Below are 23914 nucleotides of genomic sequence, written 5' to 3'. Positions count from 1 at the left end.
TTTATAATCGACTTTTTTACCTTTTGATATCTTATTCAGGCAAACTATCAAAAGAGGACTAACAATATACAAATAGCAAACATTTGGTGTTGGGTGTTAATTAACTTCATCGTATATGTGTTAAATATAAACAGACAAAATTTGGAATATCTTAGGCTAATATGGTATTCTTAAAATATCAAAATAGGTAAATTATTGATTCTATCGCTTTCGTTTTATGATTTTATTTGAGAATTACTCATATTATAATCGTCAAAAATGTCTTACTCAATTTTTTTGGATTAAAAATGTTATACTACAATTTCGAACATCTTTTTTTTTGGTGGAACTTAAAAAATGACGGGATATAATTGAGCATGGAGTGAGATAATATTTAACCAAAATATGACAAAGCCGAGACATTTTTTACAATTATAACATGACACGATACCGCTACAAAAAAAAGTGCTGGTTGCTACCAAATATTTGCTAGCACCAGGCTGTGCTCGCAAAATTCGAAATATTTTCCAGTACATTCGCGAGCATAAATGGAAAAAAACAACCATTTTTCGAAATATTGAGTGCTATTTCTAGCACTGGTATATGCTAGAAAAATTGTGAGTAGGAGTAAATGTGCTAGCAAATTTTCTGGTGGATAATGTGCTAGCAAATTTGCGAGCACAAGTGTAGGTGCTAGCAAAATCTTTAGTTCTTATCAGATTCGCTTTCTTCGTTCTCATTTTTTTCTATTTCCAAATTTTCGTTCTTCCATTTTCTTGCCTGCGATTTTGATTAGTTATAGACTGTGTATTAGGAAAGATGAATGGCGCATTAATTTGTCTACCTTAATCGTTTCTCCTAATTCAATTCGATTCTCATTTCTCCTAATTTCCCTAATTCTCAATTCCCCTCTTCGCCGCCAGCCTCCAGCCACCGACCAATTCTCTCCGCCGGCAACCACCAGCCAGTCTCTCTCTCTCAAGTTCAGGAATAACAAATTTCAGTGAAGATCGCTAGAAAGTAAGATCACTAAAAATTCAACAGCTATGTCTTCCTCTTTTTTTTAAAAAAAATAAAAAATTATGTCTGTTCGATTGCATCAGAATTGAGCAATGCATGCTATATTTTAGTTCATCTAGCAATGCATGCTATTGTTATAATACTCGGACTGATTTGCATAGTTAGGGATAATGGTGTCAATTTTACTGTTTCAATTTCGTGGAGAGCTAAATCAGATGTTTAATTGAATCATTTTTGCTTTGTAATATAGTAATTTTGAGTATATTTCTGTACACCTCTACTATTCTGTTGCTGCTTTGTGTGATGACCAGCTACACCTCAAAATTCAAGTTGGCAATGAGAGTGATAGATATTAGGTAACTCTTACGTCTGCAAAATTGATTGCAATTGCTGTTAAGATTAGGATTTGTGACTGCCAAAATTTTGGTAGGGAGGAAAGTTGCAATTTGTGGGCTTGACAAACCACCAATATTCGAGTTTAAAGCAAACTGCTGCAATTTATATCTGATTTTAATATTTTTGTATCTGATTTTAATTCTGCACTGCAATAATTATATTCATCACTATTTGATATAACAACTCACATGTTGCAGGATTTTTTTAATTCTTCAGCTCATTAGTGTGATTGAGTTTATCACATGGTGGAACAACTATTGGATGCCAGATGACAACAACAAATCTAGGTACGAGATCACCTTCCTTAAACCTAGCTCGATTATGATCTAAGGATCTTTTCTGCCCAAAAAAAGATCAAGAGAACCATCTGAGAACCTACATCGAATTTAGATCGTTTCTAGATAAATATCCAACTCCAACATCCTCAGTCATGGCGTAGCTTTTCATGAATTTTAAGTGTAATTTCTTTTTTACGTTGGTGAGTCCTAAAGTTTCTCATAGATCAAGCAACACATCATGATATAGTGATATTTGATAAGTGATGAAGCTATCATGTTGAATGTGAATATTCAAGAAAAAAATTTGATCTAATGCCAAAAATAATTCTTTACTGTCTGCAGCAACTGTTCCATTGGGTTATTCATGTCAACAGTGTTTTACATCGCTTCTGCCTGTGGAATCGCAGTGATGTACGTGCTTTACGCATCAAAGATGTCGTGCACCCTGAAGTACTGAACTAGACTGTGTGCACAGTAAGGAATATCAAACTTTCTGAGTCCAGCGAATCCACTAGATCACAGGGTCTAGGAACTCACGGATCATTGAAAGATCTTGGTCGTCGGACACACATAATACCTCTTCAAAACCCTCAACCACGTATACTAAAATTAGCACAGGGAAGTAGGGATCGATCCCACATAGATGAATGCGCAAATAAGCATGTTCAAAGACTCGGGAACTATTTTTGTTGGCTGCTGCCATGCATTTTTAGGGTTGAGCTTTACTTCCTAGACTTGGTAATAGAAATATGTTACTCTAACAGCTAGATCTAGGCAGAAACAGGAAACATGCAGATAAACTGGAACAAGCGAGACAATTACTAGATCTAAGAAAACTGTTCCCTAAATTACCCAGACCTAAGAAAACAACTTAATGTGGGGACCATTTTCTGAAAAGGTAGAATACGATTGAAAAGCTGCAAAATAACTAACTAAAGGACCAACTAACAGCGACATCATCTTTTTCAACATTTACCAGGAAATAACCAGTTAAGAAACAGAGCAAAAACGTAAATCGACACGAAGCAGGCGGAATTAAAAGCAGTAAAAATGAAGAACAGTTAAAAATAAGGCAGATCTACGACTACTAGACGAGGTAAAACGAGAATGCAGAATTTAAACAACTAAATGAAACTTCAAACAAACAGATCCAGTCACGGGACGCTTAATCCACTCCGGATCCAAGCCATCCACAACAACCAAACATCATTTCCACCTCAGATTCTCACTGATCTACGTAGATTTTTCCGATCAACAACAGATTTCTCACAAACCAGCTTCAAACTCAGATCAACCAACAAAGATCAGCAAATCGATCCCAAAACAACACAACAAGATAAACGAAACATAAACAGAAATATCCATTGCAAAATACGAAATATCCAACGATAGAAATAACACAAAAGCCGAGCCTCGAACAGCGAAGACTCGGCGAGTACCAAAAGTGGACAGAAAATAAAAGATAATTGTTTCTTCGCCTCCGTAGAGACGGTGTTGCACCCAAACTTCCTATGAAACGAGAACCCCCAGAAAATTTCCCCCAAATGAGTGTGTAGAAAAGTAGAAAACTAAGCTAGGAGCTGGAAAAGGTGACGATCGTGTGTTTTCTCATGTTGGTTGCGTGCTCCTTTTATAGTGGATGGAGCTTCTAGACTGTTCTTGTGATTCCTATTTTGCCCTTCAATCGATGCTCCTCAGTCTAGTAGCTCTTCATCCTTCTGCTTAATTTTCCTTGTCAGCTTCCTTCACCAGGTGATCTCTATCTTCTTTCTAGGGCTGGCATTTTTTCTACACACCTGGCTCAAAAAGGTTTGTTAGACGCAGGAAATCACAGAATTTATCCCTATAACCAATGCATGAAATTAGCCTTATCACACCCTTAACATATTCTTCATTCACATGGACCGGAGTTCTGCTTATAGTAATGATGGCCATATCGTTGCATTCAAGGGTACGGCTTTTGCATAATAATATATTTTACGTGCAACAAATTCATCATTTAAGTTAATCTTGATTATTGATCACTTTATACTGTTTAATATATGGTTTCAATGAGATTATAGAAAATAAAGAAATTGATCAACATGTTTCTGATTTCTATTCGTATAGAGAACGTATCTAAAGATATACGACTCATTGTCATGATTGAGACAGGTGAACAGAGGCCTGCTGTCATCAGGGATTATGGCTTCGTACATTGTTTTCCTCTGTTCGAGTGCTATCAGAAGGTAATAGAAATCATATATCTCAATCTGTATTCTTTGAGACTCAACAAAATCATCAAATCTCCATTTGTCATGTTTGAATGCAGTGAGCCTGCTACTTAGAAATGCAGTCATGAGAGGGAAAGTGGTCATCATATTGGTTGGTCTACTATAGTTGTAAGATCTCACACACTAATGTGATCGGTCCTTGTTGCTTTTCTACTTCATTTGTGCAAATGAATCCGAATGAGAAGTCACACTTACAATATGATCATTTGTCTATGTTTCTTGCAGGGATTTGTGATTGCTCTATTTGCAATTGTAATCGCCACATTCTCAACGGGGATCAACTCACAGTCATTCCAGGTACAGTTTTCCACCACACGAGACCGTAAATCAACTTATAGCATGAAGTTCGATGTTATTTGAGAAATTGTAGTCCTAACCAATATAATACGCAAAAAAGGGCGTTGAGTCCATAAGTTGATAAAATAGGCAATGAGATGCTAAGAGGTATGTCGTGTCATGTGATGATACAGTTGCGTAAAGATGAAGTTGAACGGGAAGAAGATGATCTTCTATACGGATATGGGTTCTTCCACCTCGTGTTCTCATTGGGGGCGATTGTATTTCGCAATGCAATTCATCAGTTGGAAATTGGGGAGTTTGACAGGAAAGTAAGTTGATTACGGTAGTTGATTATTTGATAAGGCTATGTGTGTGTGTGTGTGTGTGTGTTTCCTAACACAATTGTGTAATGTGGGGTGGGCTAGTACATGGGTGGAGATTGTGAATGAATGGTTTGCAGCCACAATATACAGTATCTTGTTCTCACTCCCTCTCTATCTCTCTAACTTGTTTTGTTTGTGATGATGATTGATCGGATGAAATTGTGTAAATTGGGCAGTGTGGAAGTTGGTATTTCCAACATTAAGGGAAACCAAAATAATGAACCATGAAGAGGAGACCACAGAGCAAGTGTAGATAAATACATGTTGGACCACAAAAGAAATGCTAGCAGTTCATCCGCTGTTGGCTCATTTGGAGTTAGCGCGGAAGACTTCCAGCGATAGGTACAAACAATACGAGAGCAAGTCACTATCGAGGTGCGCGAGGACTTAGAGAAGCAACATGAGGCGTTGGTCACTGAGATGGAAAGGCAAAATGCGGCGTCGCATGCTGAGTTAGTGAGACAAAATGAGGAGTTGCGCTCTGATTTTGAGAGAGAATGAGAGGTTGTTAGAATAAATGATGTACCTTAGTGAACAAGTTAACCAAATGAGAAGTCAAAAAATAGGTTTAGTCTTATAAACTAAAAGTGTAAGACAATATTATTACTTTTATGTAACTTCTGAGTTTTTGTTATTTTTTATTTCATTTTATTATGTTTTATTTAATAAATTATTCATGAAATAATTTGTAAAAAAAATAATATTAGAATTTATAATAAAATATTGATTGCTAGCACTTTTTGTGCTAGCAAACGAGTTGAAATTCCAAGTCCAGCTCTCCAAATTTGCTAGCACAATGAAGGTTTCTGCAAAATTTCTAGCATAATGGAGGTACTCACAACTTTGCTAGCACAATGTAGGCACCCGCAAATTTGCGAGCACAATGTAGCAAGGCCGGACTTCGCCTTGTTTCTAGCACAATGGTGCTCGCAAAAGTCCTCACAAGTTTGCGACGAGCGTTATATCTAGCACACAATGTGCTAGAAAGGTGCTAGCAAAATGAGCTTTTGCGAGCACAATTATAAGTTTTTGCGAGCATGATGGTGCTAGCAAATGAGATGAACCCAACCACCCGTACTCAAATAAAATGTTGAAATGATAGTGCACATACTCAAATACTAATTTAATGAACCCAACCGAGCATTAAAACACTTATTTATTTATGTATTGTTAAAAGTGAGGAATATAGTATCAATATCAAAATGCGAGGATTAGGTGGTTAGACCGTTACAACAACTATCTCAATTAACCGACGGTGGATTTGCTAATGTTCAAGGGGATAAGTGATATAGAATTGTCATAACTAATTAGTGAATTTTATTAAATTTGTTTGAAATAAACACTCGAAATATATTATTAAATTATATTTATATTTACTAACCAAAAAATTTATATAATTAAAATATAAACTTTTCTTATTAAATAAATTGAAACATGTAATTTAAGATATTTTAACTTGGAGCCACAACATATATAGAGGTCGAAAAGTGTTCTAACTAACGTTTGTTTTTTATGCAACTATTAGTTTCTAAATTTATTTGATTATATGAGTTTTTATTGGTTTAATTATTAATATAATTTGTGAGTTTACAACTTGATATAATAATAGTATTATTTCTCATTTCATAAAAGTATATCCATATTTTAAAAATAGTGCAGATAGAAAATTCGCAAATAAAAATGATGAACTACAAGCAAATAAAAATGATGAACTAAAAACGAATAAAAAGCACACATATATAACTATAATTTAAAAAAATTGTATAACAACTAGGTCTATAAATCTAATAATAATATTGCCACTTATGTAATGGTATTTTCTCCTAAATTTTTTTTAATATTATATATGCAATAATATTATCACTTATTTTATTTTATTTATTCATAATAATTTTCTCAAAGTCGCGAATAGCGTGTGGGTTAACACTAATTTAAATTTAATCTTCAACTTAGCACAATCGAATTTCAAATAAAATATCTTACATATGGAATCTACTGATCTGATTATTGCAACGCCAGTGGTGGGGGTATTTGGGTTGCATAATTAATTACGTTGCCTGTCCTCCATAATTATTGGCTTCCTGCTTTGCTATTGAAATAATCTAAACAAAATATCAATATCGCTATACAATACAAGGAAGTCACACATACAACAATGAAGATTCCCCTTTGTCAAAAAAAAGCATGTAGTCCATCCAAGTATGCTCTATTGATAATTTCCTCAGAAGAAACATATCATCAATATCTAGTAAGTATGTAGCTTCAGCAATACAGAGAAGTTGTACCGTGGACACTCATACAATGTAGCAAACTTCTCTCTGCATTCTACAAAACAGTACCATCTGAACTTTGCATAATTATCTAGCCAAAGTTCATAACCAGAAAGAGTAGATTCCCAAGACTATTGTTATTTAGCATCAATAATAACAAGTTATCAAACAAAATGCAGCCTGTATTTAATCTTAAAGCAAACATAATGAAGACTTAAGCACTAAAATCAAGGTATTCTCTTTCATCAACAAGCTGAATCTGCACACCTCCATCATTTCTGTCTCTTCCTTCATCTTCTAATCATAGAGATGATGCTGGTAGATGTATGAGTACGACACGAACCCCCACTTTGCCAGCACCATTGCCACTGCCTTCAACCCAGTCAGTTTAACAAAGAAACAAAAACATGAAGCAGATAAAGATTTCTAACAAAGAAACTAGATTAACATGACATGAGATACCTGGTTGGTACAGACTAGTCCTTGATGATAATTGAAGGGACGTGGCGGACTTTGTAGAAATCTTGTCCTGCTGGTGATACCCTTTCGCCCAATTGCGGCATTTTTTTAATTACAAGAGTCTGAAGGGTAGAAATGCCACTCAATCCCTCTGGAACCATCTCCAAACAAGAACACTCTACGATCCTTAATAGATAGAGAAGGGGCATGGATCCTGACTCCACTCTCCACTCCCTCAACTTTGGAAAACCTCTTAATGTTAGCTTCTTGAGGCGAAGAAAACTGTTTGCTGGACACCTCATCTCCTCCCCAAGAAATGAGTCATCCTTCAATCGCAGTGTTACCAAGCAAGGAAGCTTTCCCAGTATCCCCATTGGGTCATCCTCAATCTCGGATAGCAACAAATCCAAAAAATTAAGTTTCGAGCTCATCAGGTCACTCTCGCACTTTGCTAGTGCCTTGCCTAACTTAGAAACAATTCTCAATTGATAAAGATTGGGACATGTCAAGGCCTTCTCCAGCATTCGCTCAATTGTTAAATCGCAACTTCCAACAATGAAAACAACACAATCCTGTATCTTGTTCCAGTTCATAATGACATTCATGATAGCTGACAAGCTTTCACTATCGTGTACTATTGCAGCAAAACTTCGGATATTCTTCATTCTGCCCATACATTCAAGTTCATGACATCTACTATCAAGCCATAGTAGAGACTCCAACTCATTTACTCCCTCATCCAATCTTACTCGATAATTTCTAAAGTTTTCAAAGTCATAAAGAGGAAGAATCAAGTGTTTTAATCGCAACATCTCTTTAAAAACATTTGGAACTTCAACATCCTCTGATAGCCGTAAATCAAGGGTATCCAAGTATACCAAATTCCTAATGGACGACGGTAGCTTATCAAGTACACATGCTTCTAAACGCAAACTTCTAAGGTGAACAAGATTAAATGTTAATATAGTTAGGTAGATTTAAAATAGCAAAAAGAGTGAAGGAGAAAAATAATAGAGAAAAAATATAAGACTTTAAAATCATAAAGTTTTATCTCATTCTAGTTATTCAATTTTAGGGAGTAGTATACAGAATCGACGTTTAATACTACTATTAAAAACCAAATTATTTTAATACAATAAAAAATAAAAGCAAAAAAAATTTAACCTTTTTATATTCTCTCGAATATGTACTAAAAATTTGACTCTTTTTATATTTTCTTGATATTAAAAATTAGACCTATTATAATTTTTATTAACATAAGTTAATATAATTATTTCAATTCGTGTAAGGTATTGGAAATAACTTTTATTTTCATAAAAAGAGATCCACTTGTCAATTTTAGTAGTGTATTAGAAAATGTAGTATGTAATATATGAGGTGATCCCTTCCGACTTTTGTAAAACAAGTACCCCCTCCATTTCTGAAGAACAAAAATTCTTTCATTTTTGGGTCTTTTCCTAAAAACAGAAACACTCTGTTTTAAGAAAATTTTGTTCTCATATCTATGAGGTGAGATTCATTTTCCACTAACCTATTTTTTTCTATTTCTCTTATTTTACTAAGTAATAAGCTTCTCAACAAACCCTTACAAATTGTTACATATATTTGGCAAAATAAGTTTTTAAACCCTTCAAATTAATTTTCTCAACTCAATTTATATTTTCTTATATAAGAAATTGGAGTATTAGTAAATTTACGAAAATAGAACTGGCTAATCCTAAGTTAAAAGATCGAGAGATTGAACGACACTATTCTTGAACAAGTTAAAGTCAGGTGTTCTTTTTGCACTATAAATTTAATTTAATTTTCTAATCATAATTTTCTCGCCAATTTCAAATCTATTGATACATTACATTTTATAAGCTATAGGAGCCACAAACCTGAGAAATCAGTCAGTTTGACCATGAACTGGTCGATTAAACCAATTTTTGTTTTCTTTTACTCCAGTTGAATAGAAGTCTCATTTTCAGTTTAGTTTGTCTACGAATAGAAATCTCGCTTTACTTTTATCATAAATGATAATGTTAAAAACCACAGCACAAGCGGTTGTGGTCAACACAAGCGGTTGTGGTCAACACGCAGCTATTTGCACATTAAACGCATGAAACTGACAAAATCCCATTTATTTCCATTTCCATTTCCTCTTTTCTATTTTAAATTTTAGTTTAATTATCATTACAGAAAAAAAAAACATACTACAAATTACTACTCCTACAATATAAGCTTTTTTAGCTGTGAATTTAGAAGTCCTAAATAAATAGTGAAGATCAATTATAAAATTTAAAATAGAAAAGAGGAAATGGAAATAAATGGGATTTTGTCAGTTTGATGCGTTTAATGTGCGAATAGCTGCGTGTTGACCACAGCAGCTTGTGCCGTGGTTTTTAACATTGTAGAGGATCTATACGAGTACTAATATTTCTATCAAATTTCTTCAAAATCTTTATAATATTACCTTTAATATTAGTACTATATTTTTTCAGTAACCGCATGCACAAACAATTTCCGTTTCTTTAAATACCCCTAGATTTAGTAGTAGGGCTGGCAATTTTTGACACGACACGATAACACGACACGAACCGGCACGAAATTAATGGGTTTGGGTCAGAGCTTATCGTGTTCGTGTCCTTATCGGGTCGACCCATTAAGGACACGAAAATTTCGTGTAATGTGTTCGTGTCGGAGTTCGTGTTATCCGTTAACAATGCGTGTTCGTGTTCGTGTTCGTGTCGTGTTCGTGTTATCCGTTAACACATAATATTTTAATATTATTATTCTTATTAACACATAATATTTTAATATAATTATTCTTATTATTTTCATTTTTCAATACTTATTTTCGTGTCATTAATGGGTTCGTGTCGTGTTCGTGTCGTGTTGACCCGAAACGGTTCGTGTCGTTAATGGGTTCGTGTCGTGTTCGTGTCGTGTTCGTGTCTGAGGGTAGCGGGTCGTCAATGGCGGATTCGGATCTGTAGACGAGATCTCTGATCTCGGAGATCCAATTGGAGATGGTACTGCTTTCATGTCGTCTTTTGTCAGCGTCTTGGAGGAAACACTTCATCTCTATGAGCTGCCTCTCGAGCTCTTTCACTTGATTGCCCACGCCAGATAAAAACCTTCCCTCTTCCGATAGCAAATCGCGGATGGTTTGTAGAGCAATCGACACCACTGCCTCTGCCATCGCACCAATTTCAAGCTTTGATTGTTAGGTCAACGATCAGATGTGAAGAGGAGACGGATAAAAAGGAAGATTAGAGAATTTTTGTTAATAGTTTAGTACTCCCTCTGTCCCATTAAAAATGCAACGTTTTCCTTTTTTGATTGTCCCATTAAAAATGAAACGTTTCCTTAAATGGAAACAACTCTATCTCTACTTTTTCATCTCTCTTACTTTACTCTCTCTTTATTAACTCACAAAACAACACTACATAAAATCCCGTGCCGATTCTCAAATGTTGCATTTTAAGTGGGACGGAGGGAGTATATATTTGGCATTGGAAATTGAATCGAATGTTCATACTACATGTTGTTTCTTGTTACAATTATTCTATTCAATTAGCAGGCCATTAGTGGCTTAATAGTCACCTACTACAAGTGTTCTTTTCCATTTTGTTATTCAATATTCTCCAACAACTTTTCCTTTTCTATTTGGACATGATTGTAACTTGCATATTGTTATTCATGGAGTCGTACTTCAAGTATAATTGTTTTTCAAAATAGATAAATTATTACTCCCTCCGTCTCAAATAATTTGGGACACTTTGACCCAGTACGAGTTTTAAGAAATCTAATGAAAGTGAGTTGAAAAAGTTGGTGGGATGTGGGTCCTACTTTTAAAGTATTAGTTTTATAATAAAATGTGAGTATGAATGAGTCAGTGGAATATGGGATCCACTACCAAAAATGGTAAAAGTGAAATGGGACAAATTATGTGGGATGACCAAAGATGGAATACTGGGTCGAATTATCTAGAACGGAGGGAATAACTTAGAAAGAAATCCTTAATAATTATTCATATTTATGTATTTTCTGATATACGGTCAATTCTATGGATTATATATTAAAGTTTTTATTATAGTAAATTTGATGAGATGCAAAAAGTTGTGGCATATACTTGAGCTGAAATGTGTGTTACAATAACACAAGATTTTTCATGTCTGCAATAGATGCCACCAAGCTATGATAAATCGTCATCTCGATCATTGTGTGCGCCATCTCCTTATTAATCCGGTATGCCGGTGAAATTCTTACATGGCCTGTACCATACCAAAGTCCTTTCGTGAAATTCCGCTCTTTCGAATTTCAACATGTCGAAAATGTAATATGATATTGTTATTTAAATTGGTCATAGCAAAATTCGATAAGGTGAAAATAGGATTTTTATTCACTCATACTTAATTATATTGTTATTTAAATTGGTCATGCCGAAATTCGGTAAGATTAAAATATACTCCCTCCGTCCCAATGTAGTTGGGACATTTCTTCTACAAATTATTTTGTTCTCTCTATAGACTTGGTAACAGAAGCAGAAACCTCATCGGAAATCAACAACAAATATCTACTCGCACATTACAAGTGGTGGCTTCAAATGCTCCTCTACTCCTTCTTCCTCCTCTCCGACTCCGTCTAGAGGTGTCAAGTGGGCCGGGTCGAGGCTTTGCTATGCATGTGTGGGCTCAGCTAGGGCTGGGGAAAAATATCGAAACATATTGAAATTCAACACATATTGAAGTTTAAAATTATATATATATATAAATCCATTTAATTTTTGTGTTATTTTTCAATTTTGAAATTATATTTTTCGATATTGAGGTATTCGATATGATAACGATATTTCGATATATCGAATTTCAGTACGATATATCAAAACTTTCGATACAATAACGATATGAATTTTTTTCATATCGTATTTTCGATACGATACACGATACAACGTTTTCGATACGATATATCGTATCAACCCACCCCTAGGCTCAGCCCAGCCCAGCCCGAATCCATCTGTAAATGGGCTGGGCTGAGTCGGGCCTGAGTCAAGTTCTAAGTTTTTAGAGAACTGGTTATATAACAAAAATGAATGGCATTATAAAACACTCTAATACACCAACAAAATATTGACACGTGGACATTTCTCTCATAATATTTTTACTCCTTTCTTTTTTTCCGGCACTAGTTTTACTTTAACTTATTTTTAAAAATACAATGAATCTCGTAGTCATTCTTAAATTGAAATAATTTTTTATAATTAGAATATTTACCAATATAGTTTTTATTAGTTTTATGATAATTTAAGCATATAATCGAATGGAGTGATAATTTAAGTATATATATTCCACTACATCATAAATTGAAACTACCAATAATTTTAAAGTGTATTCTGCAAATTATTAGAAGATTTTGTTCTTTGTACTAAAAGAATTTTTATTCTCATTTCTTAAATTTATACTTACATTAAACTGAATTGATTTTAATCTTAAAATATTTTGCAAAGATAATTAAAAACAAGTCTTAGCATAAAATATTACACTGAAATGATTTACATGTGTGTATACACGAGTTCCACAACAAGTCTATGGTGTGAAGGAATACTATTATTTTAAAGTTTATTCATCTACTATAGACATTTTGTAACACAGACTTCATTAGAACACAAATACACTAGGCAATTCATATATAAAATAATAAAATCATCAAAAATAAAGTGGGTCTCTACTGGGCTGGGCTTGGGTCTGGGCCGGTTCTAGACATGGGTTTGGCATCAAATGAGCCTGAGCCCGAGCCAGTCTTGGATTTATAAAAAGGCCCAATTGGAGCCCAACTTAACTCTCAAGCCCAACCCAGGCCAGCTCTATTTCTACTAGCAGGGCTGTAGCAGACCTAGGCCAGGTTGGTCCGGCCCACTTGACAAGTCTAGCTCCGCCACCGCCACTATCTTAGGCAGCCTCTACTACAACAACGGCGGCAAAAGCAATTGGATCGCAACCTTAGTCCAAGTCAACGGAATCCCCATTCTCCCCTTCCTCCTTTGAGGCCTATATTAATAAATTTGTAATTATTATTTTAAATAAAAGTTATAATTAGTAAATACTCCACTGTAAAACTTACGATAGACTTACCATTAATTTGAATTTAATATTCAACTCAGCACAATCGAATTTCAAATAAAATATCTTGTATTAGGTTTGATTGCTACTCCAGTGGTAGGGGCAGTAGGTTTGCATAATTAATTGCATTACCTGTCCTCCATGGCATACTGCTTTGAAAAATATATTCTTCCCATACTTGTAAAATAATTTTATTTGTGCCGGCACGAAAATAGATAAAATATGAGATAAAATGTTTTTATCAAAAAAAATGAAACTAATTTTAATTGATGCATTAAAAGAAATTTTGAATTATTTTTCATAGACGAAAGTAGCCTCTGATTTTATTTCATAGTCAAATTTACCAGTGAAAAGGTTTAGAAGGATGGTGGAGAGGTGTTAGTTAAAAGTTAGTTAGTCAGTTGATTAAGTTCTTAGCAGCTGTCGTGAATGAGCTAGCAAACAAGATGCTTAGTTAATTTTTTGTTTGATTGCAATTTTAGAATTTAGTTGTAAAAAATAGTAGTAGGAGTATCATTTTTAACGTTTTTTAAATGTTTAAATTGATATTATATTTGTAATAATAATAAGCACTTTTTTTGTCCTATAAAAATATGTCATATTTTCTTTTTCGTCAGTCACATACAAATAGATCATAGCTATTTATGGTAACTTTTTCTTTCTTTTCTTTTATTTTATCAACTATGGTTCCATCATCCATTACATAATTTCAACTATTTTTTTTCTTATATTTTATCGATTAAATATTAAAATCTATGTCAAACTCAAATTAGTTATTTTTATGAAACGAAGAGAGTATATTTTTATCATAATGATGACAACCCTACTTCCAAATCTTTATAATTGTCGAAGATGGTTGTGGAGCTTGGGAAAAAATTGGGATTAAAGTAGTTTTTTTTTTTTTTTTAATTGTAGCTTTGTTACTTTTAGTTTTAGATTTAAATTAATTGTTGTTGTTTTACTTTTAGATTTATAAGTTTTTTAACTGTTGTTTTACTTTTACTTTTAATCAATTTTGAAGTAAGATAAAGTAGTAGTAGCTTTTTAAATGATGAATTTGACTTTGAAATTGAGTTGGAACTAAAAACGAGACAGGCTTATTTGGATTGAAATATGAAAAGCTAATATACAATTGAAGAATGGGGTTGGGGCTGAGTTTTTCGGGACACACTATATAATATGAATGTCCTATACTCATGGTTTTTTTTTCCAATGTTGCTCTGCTGTTAATTGTTATTACTACTACTAGTATTACCCTCTCTGCTCTATAAAGGTATGAACTATTTTTTTTATGAACTATTTAATTCTGAAAAAAAAAATTGGCTAATGAAATGAGATTAATTCTTCATTAATAATATTTCAATTATTTTTTCTTTAATTTTGTCCCTTTTATTTATCAATTACTATCTCCGTCTCATAATAAGAATTACTACCTCCGTCCACGAAAATTTGTCCCTTTTTCCCATTTCCGTCCGTCCCCCAAAATTTGTCTCATTTCACTTTTACCATTTTTGATAGTGGATCTCATATTCCACTAACTCATTCCTACTCACATTTTATTATAAAACTAATATATAAAAATAGGACCCACAATCCACTAACTTTTTCAACTCACTTTCCATTACATTTCTTAAAACTCATGTCCGGTCAAACCGGGATGAATTTTCGTGGACGGAGGTAGTATATTTTATTATTTTAGTGTGTCCCACAATAAGTAGGTCTCATATTCTACTAAATCACTTCACTCACATTCTATTATAAAACTATAAAATAGTGTACCTCATATTTCACTAACTTTTCCAACTCATTATTCTTTTTATTTTTTAAAACCATGCCTATATTAAATATGACTCCTATTGGACAAAAGTAGTATGCATTAAAATTGGTGTCCAATCAAGAGTGCATATTAATGACTCCTATTGGACAAAAGTAGTATACATTAAAATTGGTGTCCAATCAAGAGTGCGTATTCTTTCTGACTGCGAGGATTATTCATGTGGCTTTTACAACCCCAACAAAAATCAGTCCTTTATCTCCTCATTTTCATGATCGCCATGGAAGAAATGTAACCACAATCAATGTTGAGTAGAAACTCTATGCTTTTTACTCTCCTACTATTCTCATCATCATAAATAAATCAATCTACAGATATTTCTGTTCTCTCCTTAGACCTCACACCAGAAGCAGAAAGCTCACCGGAAATCAATCAACAAGAACTCTCTCCTCACTTTCACAATCACCATGGGAGAAGTGCAACCACAGATCAATGGTGAGAAGAAGCTCTCTGTTGTTAACTCTCCTTTATTATCATCATAAAATAAATCTATAAATTATTTTTCTTTCAGTTTTTCTTTGTAAAAATTTTAGATCTATATCAATTTTATGTAAATTCATTTAACAGCCCTTATTTAATAGCTAAATTACACATTGTTGTAGTTTAAAAAAGTACTTTTATAAAATAGCTCCTATCAGTGATGATTTCTGCGTCCGCCCCTGCACACTCACGGAAGCCGAAGAAAACTCACCGGAAATCAACAACAAATCTCTCCTCACACGTTACAAATGGTGGTTTCAAATGCTCCTCTACTCCTTCTTCCTCCTCTCCGGCTCCGGCTCCGCCACCATCCTAGGCCGCCTCTACTACAACAACGGCGGCAAAAGCAATTGGATCGCGACCTTAGTCCAAGTCATCGGCTTCCCCATCCTCATCCCCTTCCTCTTCTTCACCACCGCCGACACCGAAAATCGCCGCCGTCCCCTCGCCCTGGCCGCCTTCAACGTCGCGATCGGCGTCTTCCTCGCCGTCGACTGCCTCCTCTTCTCCATCGGCCTCCGCTACCTGCCGATCATCACCTACACGCTGATCGGGGCCTCGCAGCTAGGGTTCAACGCCGTCTTCTCTCTCTTCCTCAACCGCCAGAAATTCACCCCTTTCATCGTCAATTCATTGGTCCTCCTCACCGTCTCGTCCACTCTCCTCGTCTTCGATCCCGAATCCGGCGACTCCACGGCTGCCTCGGGGCGGAAATACGTGGTCGGATTCGTCTGCACCGTCGCGGCCTCCGCCGGGTATGCGATGATGCTGTCGCTGACGCAGCTGGCCTTTCAGAAGCTGATTAAGAAGGAGACAGGTACGTGATCCCTACGTTTCTTGCTGCAATGATTTTTTGAAGAACATTAATTTTATAAAGTAAGAAATAAAAACGTTTTCATAAATAAAAAGTGTGTAGTATAATTTTAAAGGATAAATAAACTAATTAAATAAAATTTTAATAATTTCTGGAATTAATACTCTGTCACTTCATTATAACTAAGTTGAAGTACTTCCTTCAGTTTCTTTTTTATTTGTCCCAGCCAAAATAACTGATTATTAAAAATAAAAATATTTTAATCTTTATTTTATTTTTCTCTTTTATTTTATTCTCTTCATCTGATATACAAAATAAAATTGTATAAAATTTCCTGTCATCCATGGAGCCACCTTCCTTGGAATCGAGGGAGTATTTTTTTTTAGCACGAAAATTCAGATAAAATAAAGTATAAAAAGTTATTACTTTTGTCTTTGAAAAATAAAAGTTAGTATAAATTTTAATGCACAATTGGTAAAATAAAAAAAAGGGATAAATAGTGAAGAAAATAGTATTACTAGATTGGCAGGTCCATATTACTATTGTCGTTTTAATGACATATTCCCTCCGACCAATACAGAAGCAGAACTAGATTTCTTCTTGAAACATTATTTTCTTTTTCAATTAAGATGGGACGCAACTTTAAATCAAATAATGATCATAATATCAAGATCTATTGTCTCCCCATAAGCGGGACCAAGCATGTTGCCGCCAGAAGCCCATATTTCTTCTAGAGAATCTCCTAATTGTTCCAGAGCAACTAGAAAGAGGTTCTTTATTCGCGAATAGGAGTTCCGTTTTTCTATTTTAATCCGTTCGTAAAAAGGATTTCCGGTTCACTTTTACCATAAATGGTAATAGGGTTCCACCTTCTAATAACTAATATACATAAGTAGAACTCATATTTCACTAATTTTTTTATAACCCACTTTTCCTAACATTTCTTAAACTACATGCATCTAAGAAGTAGAACTCCGAACTCCTAATGGCGAACGGAGGGAGTACGAGTAATATGGCTCAAAAAATTCTTAAAATAAAAAGTTTCTACTTCTAAGAATGAACCAAAATAGAATATTTCCTACTCCTTTCATCCCATAAAAATATGTCATTTGGATTTTGCACGGATTTAAAGTGTAATTATTAAAATAAGAGAGAAGGAGAAAAAATATTTGAAATTGTGTAATGGATTGTGGGACCTATAGAAAGTAAAGTAAAAGAAAAGGAGAAAGAAGTTATCATAAATAGATATGGACTTATATATGCGACGGACGAAAAAAGAAATATGACTTATTTCTATGGGACGAAAGAGTATTTTAAAGAGAAGAAATAAAGTAATAAGATATTTATTTTTTTCTTTTCCTAACCTATTTGAGAGTTAAAAAAAATACTCCCTCCGTTCCACTTTAGGAGTCCCGGTTTACCATTTTTGGGTGTCCCACTTTAGGAGTCCCGGTTGGAATATTCCATAAATGGTATTAGGTCCCACATTCCACTAACATTTCCCACTCACATTTTATTATAAAACTAATATAAAATAGTTGGACTCACGTTCCACTATCTTTTTTCACCTACTTTCCTTTGTATTTCTTTAAACTCGTGCCGAACTCAACCGAAACTCCTAAAGTGGGACGAGGGAGTATATACTACTACGACTAAACAACGGGGGAATACGTACTATACTACTATATTCTAGATTTATGGAGTATCACCAAGAAAATTAGATGACATGAAATAAATATCCGTCTCAGCTCGCGCGGTGATGGAGATGACGATCTATCAAAGCCTGGTTGCCTCGATCGTGGTCGTGATCGCCCTATTCGCCAGCGGGGAGTGGCGGCACCTCGGCGGGGAGATGGATGGCTACAAAAGGGGGAAAGTGGGCTACTTGATGAATCTGGCGTGGACGGCAGTAGGGTGGCAGGTGTTCGGAGTTGGATGCGTTGGTTTGATCTTCCAAGTGTCGGCGCTGTTTGCGAATGTGATCGGAATGCTGGGGCTGCCCATGGGGCCGGTGCTGGCCGTGATGTTTCTAGGAGACCGGCTGAGCGGGTTGAAGGCGGTGGCGATGGTGGTGGCGATGTGGGGGTTCGTGTCGTATATCTACCAGCATTATCTCGATGATTTGGAGATGAAGGAGAGACAGAGAAGTGAAGATGGTGTGCAGCTTCCGCTTGTTGATCAAAGAGGAGCTTCTGCTGCATCTTAGATTTTTTTGGAGAATATGGATGCAACTTGCAAGATTACTGCATTTGTATGTATCTTTAATTAATTTTATGCCAAATTAAGCCTAGTTTTGTATGGCACGACGACGACAACGACAGAGAAGGAGGGTGGCACACAGACGGTAAAGGAGGATGGAGCCGGCAAGAATTAAGGTTGAGAATCGAGATAGAAAGGGTAGCGAAAGAATTTTCAGATTAAAAAAAAATGAAAATGAAAACATTTAAACTTTATGTCAATGAAATAACATAATCATTTTTATCTGGAAACCAAAAATTAGATATATTTTACTACAATTAAATAGATGTTCAATTATTAATTTTAACTATCTAGCTTACTAAAACAGGGTAATACTGCGGAATTTAGATATGAGAAACAAAATACAGATATGAGAAACTCCAAACCGCCACAAACATCCTTACAAAACGTGTTACAGAGTTTTCTCTTTTCTTTATGATTAAACTTCCTGATCAAAACTCGGCAGATAATTTATCAATTTCTGCGTAATACGACACAACACTACATATATCCCGTTGCTGCGCCCACTGCAGCAATCTTTCACAAGCCCTTGCTGCATGATAGAATTTGTCCAACCAAATAGCATCGAATGCAAATCAAAATACAAGATGCAACAGATCTCTATACAGTGGATTAATCTTGAATTTTGAGGATTAATAAACATGATTTCTACTGATTGAACAGTCACAGACCAAACAGGCAAAAATCTATGGTTAAATAATAAGCACTTATACATATGGTCGAGATTAAAAACGGGTGTAATCAATGAAGTAAGCATGCTCGAGGCTACGTATAATAACATGAATCGAAAGAACATAACAGTATCAGTGGATGAACAAAGAACTTACTAAGGAGGGATCTGAAGAAGAATAAATGATACACTGTATAAACACGCAGCGATGGCAGCTCCAGCAATACAGTTTTGAAATAGCTTATGACTGTCTTTTGTTGGAATGAAAGCAACCTTGAGTGTATTTGTCAACTCAAAAAGTCGATGTGATATCTGCACCAGTAAAATAGTCAACCATGAACCATCTGTGTAATAACGTTAAAAAACTTATTTAGAGCAACAGAAAGGGTCACTCACCAAGATATAAATAGAAGTTGTCAGCAAGAAGTTGAGCAAAGGGTAATCTGGGATTACAGAGAGTAGCCATTTAGGCTGTCCATTGGGCACATTGGACCTGCAGATATATCAATAGATACTCATGAGGCCTCATAGTTCAGATTGAAGTTGGCTTGAATTCGATTTTGTTATTGTTCAATTGGATCTAGATGCTGTGCCGAAGCTACTGAAATACGTAAACATAAGTAACCGGTACACAGAGTTACTGACCTCAGCCATATGTGAAACTGGGAAATGTAAGTTTCCAAAGTAATTTTTCCGAGCCACCTGGTACATAAGAACAATTTATATGATCAATTAACTTGTGCTATTTAAATCGGTATCGAGAGGGGATAATGTTAAGAGGAAACAAGAGAGCACTTACGCGAAAAGGGTCAAAGAAAAATTCCGAAGATGCTGACTGAAATTTCTTAAACAAATATAGACACTGGAACAAAATCAAGGGAAGCAAATAAGAAAAGAACCATAGGCTAGATGCTACAACCTCACGAGATATTCTTATAAAATGGAAAGAGGAATAGGGGAATTTCCTCAGTACGTACGTTATAGGAATCCACGACGTGTAAGGATGGAGCTTGTTGTATGAAACTCTATCCAGCTTGTATATGTATTCATACCACGAGTATCCAACCTATTCCAGATAAACAAGAATAGAGAGATTAAAATTAAAGAAACCCAATCACAAATTCATCAACAGGAATCTGTACAAACAATATTGTGAAAGGATCAAGTGGCTTACTATTAAAGAAACAGTAACAATGGATGTTTTGATCTTGTGTCTCCGCTTGGTCTCAGACTCCTCTAGTTTTTCCATCCACTTCTCAACCTACAATGAGAAAAGTAAGCCCAATTTTAAGTTCATGAAAAAAAGAAATAATTAAAAAAATCAAAAAAATTTGAAGGATTACATTTGGGTGAAAATAGGCATAGATCATTCCAATGATCCATATATATCGGTCAAGCCCAGATCTAAAATGCCATTCATGTAGTCGTGGAAGTCCTGGTTTTGCTGGATCACTATATCCTGTCATTAAGAAAAAGAACTAGATAATTATTATTCAGATATTAGTTTTACTAATACATAGATTCAGAAGCTATGATATCCACTAACCCAATAGAAAAGTAAGAGGGCTCCACAAAGTGTCAAAAACTCCCGGGATCTCCCACACCAAGAAAACCACAGCAAAGCACATAAAAATCTTCAGAGCCATCACTGATCTTATCTCATTATAGTTGTAGCCAATACCAAGGGCTCCATAAACCATAAGAGTAAACAGGGTATGCATAGGGCATATAGAATATAACATGTAGTCATTGTTGAGAACAATACAACAAAAGGCCACGAAAAAGTTCAGTCTCCACATCATCTGCATGGAGAATATAATCTAACTTAAACTGAGAAAAGCAAAGAACTGCTTAACTAAGTTGTAATAGACTAATAGGTAAGAGGAAGATAATTTGACTAGGGAATATTGTCACCTGAGCAAATCGAGCAACACTAAAGTCTTTTCGGATGTAATAGTAGGAGAAGTTTCCAAAACCAGTCATCCAAACATACGCTGCAATAAAAATGCGAATTGCATTGTACATCTCTGATGCAGCAAAGTAATGGTACATCAGAAAGAGAACCTGCCAGAAACAAGGAGAAAAATGGTAGAATCAGGAATTTATGCCCTCCTACCTTCTGCCATAATATCTATCTGAAGGCTGGCAAGATAGTGAGACCATCAACTATGCAAATTAGTACTCCTACAAATAAGGTAGTATAAGATAGGGTTGAGGAATCTCCTTGCCTGCATATATCCTTTCCACTCTTCTGTCTGATGGCGGTTAAGATAAAGGATGGATTTCCCAGATATTGGAGACTTGTCATTATGTTTTTTCAGTGATGTCATCGCTGAAGCTATGACAAGAAGCAAATACAAGAAAACGAATAGATCGCGGCTGTAACTCTGTCCAACAAGGAAATAAAAATAAGAATGCATTAGTTCAACGTTGCTTGAACTATTCTAACAAAATAGTGTAGTATTAGTAAGATTTTCACAATGACCTACAGGTTTACTCAAATTATATGAAAAAAATTGTGACTAGTGCTGAAATTTAAGAAGATCATTTGATTTGCTAATTTCCACTAGTTTGAATCCATGTATATTAAGTACTCCCACGTCCACAAAAAAATTGCCCCTTTCCATTTAGAGTAGCAAGTCCACACAACTCAAGTTATTTATTATTGAAGTAAATTGATTAGGAATAAAGCACCTTGGTTGAATATGAAAAGAAGTTTGTGCGGTCACACAAGTAGAAATAGAATAAAATCAAGCCAAATTCAGCCCTGCATAAAGATTGAAATATCAGTGACAAAATTACAATAACATCATAAAATGAAATCAAATTGATCAAAAACTTACATTGCCCTCAAAATTTGCCGATTTTCAAGCAAGAATAAGTCATCCATCGTCAAAAACCTAAAAGAGTGAAGCCCAATAAATAGTTAAAGATTTTATAATCTGACTGAAGAACCAACCCAGAAAAGTACACAATATGTTACAGTGGCTCACCTAATTAGGTTTGTCTTAATAGATGGACTGGACAACTTTGTGGATGATGAACTTGTTAGACCATCTTCCATCAAGACAGATCGATCATCTTCCTTGACTATCTGACTTTCTAATGGAACCAAATTATCATCCGAATGGCTGCTAGCAGGAAAGAAAATGTACAATCAAATATCAGTAACATTTATATACATTTCTCATATTTGTATGGCCTTAGTCGGTTCAGCTAAGCAGAAAGAACGTTCGCCCAAAGCAAATATCGATGCCCATAAAGAGATGGCATGGAAACGGGAAAGGTGCTCACACTTTGGAAAAGAGCAATGTCTTCTTGTATTCCAACCATTCTGAATACATCCATGCTGCAATAACTGGAATAACTCCAATAAGAAATGACACCTGGGCTATTATAAGAATATGTTTCATCACATGCAATGTGAGAAAAGATTCAAAAATGCAGAAATTATATCGAACAGTAGCAAGCAAGTAGTGTAATCAAGGTATACAAAAAGCTTACTGGTAAGCAAGAAGTAATGTAATCAAGTAGTAAAACCACATATACTAATACAATCGATGCAAAAACTTACAGATTGCACACTTGCAGTTGAATATGCTATTGATTTAGTAGTTTCACATCCTATTCCTACGCAACTTAACAACAAATTCACAGTAATTCATCTAATCCCCAAAAACACATTCTCTGTTTATAGAGCTATTAATCAAATCAGCAGCTAACACTTTCAAGGAGAAAGTCAAATTGTATGAAATCGGTTGGACTAAAACTAAAACCCCCAACTATGACGACGATCACCAGAATTTGCACTTTACTAATCAAGCAAACTTCACAAAACGCAAAATCGAAACAAAAATCAGAGAAAACAATAACAAAATTAAGTAAACTACTAACTTCAGATAGCGAATTCGCACCTGTCCAGCCGTCAGAGGTCCAGAATCCGCCGCCATTCGCTTCGTCCAACTTGAACAAACCTATTCGCGAAATCAATCGATTCAATACGCAAATCTACACAATTTCCATGAATCGAGAGAATGCGCAACGCTGAAGTGCATAGAAGAGTAGAAGATATAGAATCGAGATCCGTGGCAGCAGTGAGCGCCATCTGTTTGCTTCAACGACTGATAATCCAAATTTTGCCGGTTGAAACGTCTCATATTTTTCAGGCTAACTGTCACTGTTTTTTACCATATTTATTTATTAATTTCCATTTTCAAATTATCTCGGATTTGTTTCCGATATTTTGCGTTAACGCTAATAAGATTTATGTTTAATTCTATAATTAGTTTTGATCCATACAAATTAATACTATATCTTTGCAGTTTATTTAGCACTAGCGGATCTAAACATTCCTTAATTAACATATTAATGCTATAGAGTTTAATTACGATAATGTCAACTTTAATAACATAAGTA

At 34.9% G+C, this 23914-nt stretch overlaps 3 protein-coding genes and 1 pseudogene across 8 annotated transcripts; 2 read left to right on the top strand and 2 right to left on the bottom strand.

Annotated features, from left to right (window-relative positions):
* Positions 1 to 1302: 1302 nt before the first annotated feature.
* On the top strand, positions 1303 to 5161 carry LOC125195439 (annotated as a pseudogene).
* A 1656-nt stretch (positions 5162 to 6817) lies between these two features.
* Positions 6818 to 8278, bottom strand: LOC125197351 (probable disease resistance protein At1g58390). The gene is made up of 2 exons (XM_048096086.1): positions 7341 to 8278; positions 6818 to 7250 (listed from the first exon to the last, which is right to left on the bottom strand). The coding sequence occupies exon 1, from the start codon at positions 8147 to 8149 to the stop codon at positions 7355 to 7357; it is 795 nt and encodes a 264-aa protein (XP_047952043.1). The 5' UTR covers positions 8150 to 8278; the 3' UTR covers positions 6818 to 7250; positions 7341 to 7354.
* Positions 8279 to 15409: 7131 nt separating this feature from the next.
* On the top strand, positions 15410 to 18859 carry LOC125194483 (probable purine permease 10). The gene is made up of 3 exons (XM_048092725.1): positions 15410 to 15710; positions 15904 to 16572; positions 18318 to 18859. The coding sequence occupies exons 1-3, from the start codon at positions 15683 to 15685 to the stop codon at positions 18773 to 18775; spliced, it is 1155 nt and encodes a 384-aa protein (XP_047948682.1). The 5' UTR covers positions 15410 to 15682; the 3' UTR covers positions 18776 to 18859.
* A 299-nt stretch (positions 18860 to 19158) lies between these two features.
* On the bottom strand, positions 19159 to 23648 carry LOC125194481 (protein REDUCED WALL ACETYLATION 3-like). 6 transcript variants are annotated; one of them, XM_048092721.1, is made up of 16 exons: positions 23413 to 23648; positions 22793 to 22889; positions 22492 to 22632; positions 22342 to 22398; positions 22193 to 22265; positions 21727 to 21885; positions 21413 to 21562; positions 21045 to 21300; positions 20842 to 20957; positions 20673 to 20759; positions 20476 to 20564; positions 20298 to 20360; positions 20144 to 20200; positions 19895 to 19991; positions 19656 to 19810; positions 19159 to 19360 (listed from the first exon to the last, which is right to left on the bottom strand). In XM_048092721.1, exons 2-16 carry the CDS (start codon positions 22840 to 22842, stop codon positions 19348 to 19350), a joined length of 1563 nt encoding a protein of 520 aa, XP_047948678.1. In that variant the 5' UTR covers positions 22843 to 22889; positions 23413 to 23648; the 3' UTR covers positions 19159 to 19347. The 6 variants fall into 6 exon arrangements, with proteins under 6 accessions (XP_047948678.1, XP_047948680.1, XP_047948676.1 ...); XM_048092723.1 differs by having other exon boundaries at positions 22492 to 22629; XM_048092719.1 differs by having other exon boundaries at positions 22793 to 22884.
* Positions 23649 to 23914: the final 266 nt, after the last annotated feature.

The sequence above is a fragment of the Salvia hispanica genome, chromosome 6 (genome assembly GCF_023119035.1).
Source record: "Salvia hispanica cultivar TCC Black 2014 chromosome 6, UniMelb_Shisp_WGS_1.0, whole genome shotgun sequence".
In the NCBI taxonomy this organism is placed as follows: Eukaryota; Viridiplantae; Streptophyta; class Magnoliopsida; order Lamiales; family Lamiaceae; genus Salvia; species Salvia hispanica.
This window is presented reverse-complemented; position numbering and strand designations above follow the sequence as displayed.